At 41.2% G+C, this 7,579-nt stretch overlaps 1 protein-coding gene across 1 annotated transcript; it reads right to left on the bottom strand.

Moving 5' to 3' along the window:
* Positions 820-1,974, bottom strand: LOC104753392 (putative F-box protein At5g52620). Its single transcript, XM_010475654.1, has one exon. The coding sequence runs from the start codon at positions 1,972-1,974 to the stop codon at positions 820-822; it is 1,155 nt and encodes a 384-aa protein (XP_010473956.1).

The raw sequence follows: 7,579 nt of genomic DNA on the forward strand, positions 1-7,579 counted from the left end.
ATTCGTTTTTTATTTACTTTTTACTATTATTAATTATAAATAATAAATATGCAATGAATGAATATTAAAAATAGTATTTTTTATGCAAAAAAAAAGAAAAATTGATTAGGTGGATGCTGATGTGGAGGAAGGAAAAGTGAGCAAAGTTAACTTTATATATATAGATATATATAATTTCGTATCTAAATGACTAAGTCAATATAATTAAGAATTGTGACTTTTTTTTTCTTTACTTTTCAACACTAAATAAAGTTCTAATGAAATATCTCGTTTTCGATCTTATAAGCAAGAATCCAGTTGGTTACTGATCTTCTAAGCAAGAATCCAGTTGGTTTCAGTTCTCTTACAGTTATAACTCAAGGGACACAATATAACTTAGTTATAACCTTGCAAAGAATCTTGAAGTCACTTGACAGGAATGAGTATCTCGCGTGTAAGCCTCGCCTCGGAGAGCTTTCCCTTGACTTCATACGAAGAAGTTCGCTAAAATTTGTTTTTCTTATACAGGAAACTAGTTTTAACGTGGCTAAGAAAGGGCTGTTGTTTCGGGTATCAACCAATAATTTTTTAGACAAGAAAACAAAAAAAAAACTGATAGAGAGATCTTAAGGAGCCTATAAAATATTATATCATTATAGAAAGAAGTTGTATAAAAATGCATTTGATGAAGGATAAAATATTATTTCGCTTTCAAGTAACATCGAGATCAAACCTAGGAAAACAAATTTTATAAGCCACCAAAATGATGAAGCTTACAACAAAACCTGTCCGACGATGGAAAGTCAGATTTCTAGGTACATGCACTACATAGACACTGAGTTATATAAACTTGAGATCTTCTGCATAGTCTACAAAGGTGTAGACTCTAGTATGATTCTTAGGAGCTTCAAAACCTCGGATTTCAACTCTTTCGAGAGTTTTCCTTTCGAGATTGAAGAATAAAACATAGAAGGTTTTAGATGTATAATCCATGGACATAATTATTTCACCATTACCAGTTACTCCAACAACGGAAAAAGCACCCTCAACAACTATATCCACCGGAATACAGTAACCACGTTCCACCCATTCCTGTTTATGGGCATCCTCTAGGGTTTCCAAAGAAAACACAAGGCTACTCCTACGCCTTCTTCCATAAGGTTCACTGAACCAATCCCAACTAATCACGCCTAATTTACCCTTGTAATTAATCAGTTTACAAGGCATAGTGGAACAAGTAGATTTGAACCTATAACTTCTCTTAAAATCAAGAAACCAAAGCTTTTCATACCTAACATCAAAGCAAACTATAACCGCCACACCCTTGTTGTGTTCAGTCACGTAATACAAAACCCCATTGATGCATATCCCTTCACTTATAGGATAATGGTGTACGGGACACTGGATCTTTCTCCATGACACTTTTCCTGTTCCTACTGTCAGAATATGTGTCTCTCCATAAGCTGGTTTGCTTATCGCAAGTACCTTATATTGCTTGCATATGGGATCATACCCTAATAAGCTCCTTGGCTCACCGATCTTAGTTCTCAGCTGAGGTAACCCTGTGTACTGTCCCGTGCTAGGGTTACATATCACCGGCACTTTAACTATACCCTCCTTTGAGATCCGCATATTCGAGAAGTATAGTAGGCCAGAGACAGGGCCACATATATTTTTTGGTTTCATGTGTCCTCCAACCAATTCCATATGAAAATCGGCGGATACTATAAGAGAATGATTCTCATCTGGACTCTGAGGCTGAGGACACGAGTATAAACGCCACTTAGAGTAATAATTGGTGGCGAATAAGACACGCGGCGGCTGATTGGAGGAGGACCTACTCAGGAACAACTCGGTGAACTCTGGACGTCCAAGGATGAACGCACAGAATTTGGATACGAGACCAAACCTAGCGATTGATTTATTACACGATCTCGAGAGTATCTCGTGAATGATATCAATCGGGATGACATCTGAGTTGTCTTCTCGTTCCATAGAGTTTCTCTTTGATCGTGTGTTTTTGGGTTCCAGATCTTAGAAGGGCAATCTCTATTTAGGGTTTTAAGGGCAATCTCTCTAGTTTTGCACAAAAAAAGGGCAATCTCTTAGGCCCAAAAGGCTTTAGAAGGCTGGACGAAGTTAGGGAGAACAAAACATGAGATAACGTTTTAGTAGTGTAAATGTATGTACCCAACAATTTTTGAATTACTACTAATAAAATGGACAATTTGAGCTCTCTAAAAGTGTCCACATCAGCTTTTTTGCATTTGTTCTCAAATTGCCACGTCAGCATGTCTCCTTTTTACTCTAATTTGTTTCCAAATTACCACATCATCAAAACTCAATCTCTTGTTTAGGGGTTTCACAATTTTACAACTATTGACCCATGAAATTTGAAACGGCTCAACTTCCTTCCATTGTATCTTAAACTAAAAAAACGTGTTACAATTCCATTTATAACGCCTCCCTCCATCTCTCCTCTGCTACATGAACCAGCACAATCGAATTTACACCAAAAGTTCATCAACGATTTATTCATCAATAGTGCATCTTTCTCTTTATGTTCTCGTGATCACCGACGTTGGTTTGCGGTTCTAGCTAGGTCGCCGAAATCGTTTGAAAATCTAATTTTTGGTGTAAGGTTAACTCTTTTCTATTTCTCTTGGCGATTTTCTTTGTTCGTATTGGCTAAAATGTTGGAGCAAATAGATCATGAAGTGAAGGTAGCCGTTGGATTAATTAAGTGTTTCAGAGCCATTAGATTTGGTTGTTTGATTCAGTCTTCGTTTATTTGTTTTAGTGTCTGTAATGGGACCGAGTAAATAGGTTCACGTCTGTTGCTCTGTTTCCACTAGCGTCAGTTTCGTTTGCAGTTTGTTTCTTGTTTTTGTAAGACTATTTATAGTCATGTCTTTCTCTTGAATGAAGCACGTTTTCAGCATTGAGCAATCTTACGATTACAAATTGGTATCAGAGCTCTGTGAAAACTGAGAGAGAGAGAGAAACACGTGAGTAAAAATGGGAGATGAGAAAATGAAGCTGCCTCAATTCGATGGGCATTGGGATCACTGGAGTGAGGTCATGGAGAACTTTTTCAGATCGAAGGGGCTGTGGAGCACGATTGAGACCGGTTTTGAGGAGTCATCATCAACAACGGTGCTCACGGCAGAACAGACACAGCAGTTGGAAGAAGTCAAGAAAAATGATCACAAGGTGAAGCACTATCTCTATCAATCGATTGATAGGGTCGCGAGCAGATCTTGGACAGGAGAACCTCCAAAATCATCTGGGAGTCGATGAAGAGGAAGTTCGGTGGTAATGATCGGGTGAAGAAGTCTCTGTTGCAGAAGCTAAGAAGGGACTTTGAAGTTCTGGAAATGAGAGAATCTGAGAGTGTGAAGAAGTATTTCACAAGGGTGCTTGCAGTTACTAACCAAATGAGAAGTAATGGGGAGATCATGAACGATTCCAAGGTGGTGGAGAAGATTCTCCGGACACTCAGCAACAAATTCATGTATGTTGTAGTGTCTATTGAGGAATCTAAGGAGATTGAGAAGATTAATCTCGATGAACTTGAAAGTTCCCTCGCGGTTCATGAACAGAAGTTCAAGAAGGTTGAGAAAGCTGAAGATCAAGTTCTGAAGGTGACTCATGGTGGAACTGGATCATACCGCGGAAGAGGAACAACACCAAGAGGAAGAGGTTATGGCAGAGGGAGAGGTCGTGGTAGAGACAAGAGCACGGTGGAGTGCTACAAATGCCACCGCCTAGGACATTTTCAAAACGAGTGTCCAAAGTGGGAAGAGGAAGCCAACTATGCAGATTTCGGTGAAAAAGAAGAGATGCTCTTGATGGCCTACATCGAAGAGGAAGATGAGAAAGTTAACACTGAAGAGATTGCAGAAAAGGCTCTAATGGCGTATGCAGAGAAGAATGAAAACATGAGGAAGAGAGCATGGTTCCTCGACTCTGGTTGCTCAAATCACATGAGTGGAGATCGAGACCTATTCTGTTTGATGAATGAAGATTTCAATCACACTGTGAAGCTGGGGAACGACAAGAGAATGCAAGTTGTTGGCAAAGGCAACGTGAAGCTGGCTCTGAACAATGTAGTGTACACATTCACTGATGTATACTACATACCAGAGCTCAAGAACAACCTGTTGAGTCTTGGTCAACTTCAAGAGAAGGAGCTGACAATCATCATACAGAAGGGCGTCTGCAAGATTTTTCATGAAGAAAAGGGTCTATTGGCTGTAAGCAGGATGAGCTCCAACAGAATGTTCATCCTGTTTGATCAGAATGGAGAAACGAGTCAACAACGCTGCTTCCAAGCGACAACAGAGGACATACCGAAGCTCTAGCATGAGCGCTATGGGCATCTCAGTCACACGGGGATCAAGACTCTGCAGAACCAGGGTATGGTACGAGGGATGCCAAACTTTGATGTTCAGAAATTCACCTGCTCAGACTGTCTGGTGGGGAAGCAAACAAGGAATCCCATTCCTAAGAAGAGTTCGTGGAGAGCCAAAGAAATCCTTGAGCTGGTGCATTCTGACATTTGCGGACCCATCACTCCGATAACCACAAGTGGTGTGAGGTACGTCCTATGTTTCATAGATGATCACAGCAGGAAAGCTTGGGCGTACTTCTTAAAAGAAAAGTCAGAAGCATTTAACCACTTCAAGGAGTTCAAAGCTAAGGTGGAGAATGAGATGGGAAAGCAAATCAAATGTCTGAGAACTGATCGAGGAGGAGAGTTCACATCAAGTGAATTCATTGAGTTCTGTAAGAAGGAAGGCGTTTGAAGACAGCTCACCACTGCCTACACCCCGCAGCAGAACGGAGTAGCGGAGAGGAAGAACCGAAATGTGATGAACATGGTGAGATCCATGATGTCAATGAAAAAGGTACCAAAAACTCTCTGGGCAGATGCTGTCAATTGGACCTTTTACATTCTGAACAGATGCCCCACACTCGCTGTTAAGAACATCACACCACAAGAAGCTTGGAGTGGCATCAAACCAAACATGGAGCACTTGAGGGTTTGGGGAAGCTTGGCACACGCGCATGTTCCAAACGAGAAACGAGGGAAACTTGACGACAAAAGCATCCCATGTGTGTTGTTGGGCTTCTCGGAGGAATCAAAAGGCTATCGTTTGTACAATCCAGTGACAAAAAAGATTGTGGTGAGCAAGGATGTGGTGTTCGAAGAAACAAAAGGTTGGTGCTGGGATGAGAATCAGGATCACAGTGAGTACGAGTTGAAGTGGAATGATGATGATCAGCCTTGGGAAGAAAATGACACTGATGGAGAAGAAGAAGTTGCAGAACCAGAAGAAACTACAGAACCAGTGACTGTTGCAGAAGAAACTCAAGAGCAACCACAAGCAACAGTCAGGGAGGGAAGAAGACAGACGAGACCTCCTGGCTATCTCAGAGACTACGTCACTAACAGTGATGATGCTGATGCAGACGATGAGGTAAACATGGTTCAGCTCAACTCCGATGATCCTTCAACATTTGCAGAAGCTCAGAGGTGCATCAATTGGAGAAGGGCTATGGATGCAGAGGTTGAGTCGATTGAGAAGAATCGCACATGGGAACTATCAGACTTGCCTCATGGAGCAAAATGCATTGGAGTAAAATGGATCTACAAGACAAAGCTAAACGAACTCGGAGAAGTGAGCAAGTTCAAAGCTCGTCTTGTGGCCAAAGGGTATGCACAAGAACATGGAATAGACTACACAGAAGTCTATGCTCTTGTTGCACGCATGGACACCATACGAACCATTGTCTCAACTGCAGCTCAGAAAGGATGGGATATCTTTCAACTGGACGTCAAGTCAGCTTTTCTCCACGGTGTACTTGAAGAAGACGTCTACGTCCAACAACCAGAAAGGTACGAGATAAAAGGCGAAGAAGGAAGAGTGTACAAGCTGCATAAAGCCCTGTGTGGACTGAAACAAGCCCCACGGGCCTGGTTCAGTAGGATCGAGGAGTACTTCACCAAATCTGAAAACGAAGAAACTCTCTTCACCAAAAGCAATAAGCAAGGTAATCTTCTCATCGTTAGTGTGTATGTAGACGATTTGATTTACACTGGAGATAATGTTGCAATGGTGAAAGAGTTCAAGCTGTCGATGGAAAAGGAGTTTGATATGTCTGATCTTGGGAAGATGAGGTATTTTCTTGGGATAGAGGTGTTGCAGACAAGTCAGGGTATTCACATTTCTCAGACTAAGTATGCTTTTGAGGTTTTGAGGCGTTTTGAGATGGAAGATTGCAGTGCAGTTCGCAATCCGATAGTGCCTGGTTTCAAGATCGATATGGATGAGAATGGTGAAAGGATCGATGAAACATTCTACAAGCAGATCATCGGGAGTCTCATGTATATCACAACAACGAGACCGGACCTGCAGTTTTCCGTGAGCCTACTGAGTCGCTACATGTCTGGACCAACGAAGATGCATCTTCAAGCGGTTAAGAGGGTTCTGAGGTATCTGAGAGGCACAATGGACTATGGAATCTGGTATAGAAGAGGAAAGGGAGAACTAATGGTGTATACTGATAGTGATTTCGCCGGTGATGTTGACAGCAGGAAAAGCACCACGGGATATGCCTTTCTTATGGACAACGCAGCTGTGGCTTGGTTGTCAAAGAAGCAGCCGATAGTTACACTCTCCACAACAGAAGCAGAGTATGTTGCTGCATCAGTTTGCGTCTGTCAAGCTATATGGTTCAAGAGGATTTTAGGGGAATTGGGTTACAATGTGGAAGGAAGCACTACAATCTACTGTGACAACACTTCGACAATCAAACTTTCAAGGAATCCAGTTTTTCATGGGAGGTGCAAACACATAGGCATTCGTTTTCATTTCCTGCGTGATATGGTGAAGAATGGAGAGATACAGTTGGAGCATTGTGGTTCAGAAGAGCAAGTGGCTGACATCTTTACTAAACCACTGAAGCTGGAAGCTTTTGAGAGACTAAGGAGTAAGCTCGAGATTTGCTCAGCAAGTGATAAGCTAAGCCTGGTTCACCAGAGCTTAGTTTAGGGAGGGTTTGTTGGAGCAAATAGATCATGAAGTGAAGGTAGCCGTTGGATTAATTAAGTGCTTCAGAGCCATTAGATTTGGTTGTTTGATTCAGTCTTCGTTTATTTGTTTTAGTGTCTGTAATGGGACCGAGTAAATAGGTTCACGTCTGTTGCTCTGTTTCCACTAGCGTCAGTTTCGTTTGCAGTTTGTTTCTTGTTTTTGTAAGACTATTTATAGTCATGTCTTTCTCTTGAATGAAGCACGTTTTCAGCATTGAGCAATCTTACGATTACATAAAGAGCAAAGAAAATGTTAATATGTTTAGTGAAACGTCTATGGAAAAACAATTAGGAACATTCATCACTCCCTCATGAAGCCACAATCCCATCTGTTTTGAGTTCCATTGGGTTTCTCAGACTCTCATAACATGTGATTCCAATTTCATCTCTTCTCCACACTTTTGGTTTCCTAAAACTCCATTGTTCTACAGGTATTATTGTCTTTGTATTAAACGCTATGCAAATCTTCTAGGTTCTTTAATTTATGATATTCTGATGAAT

The sequence above is a fragment of the Camelina sativa genome, chromosome 2 (assembly GCF_000633955.1).
Source record: "Camelina sativa cultivar DH55 chromosome 2, Cs, whole genome shotgun sequence".
Lineage (NCBI taxonomy): Eukaryota > Viridiplantae > Streptophyta > Magnoliopsida > Brassicales > Brassicaceae > Camelina > Camelina sativa.

Excerpts from the sequence above, each read along its gene's own strand:
- LOC104753392 (XM_010475654.1), bottom strand. The coding sequence starts at position 1,974 with ATGGAACGAGAAGACAACTCAGATGTCATCCCGATTGATATCATTCAC.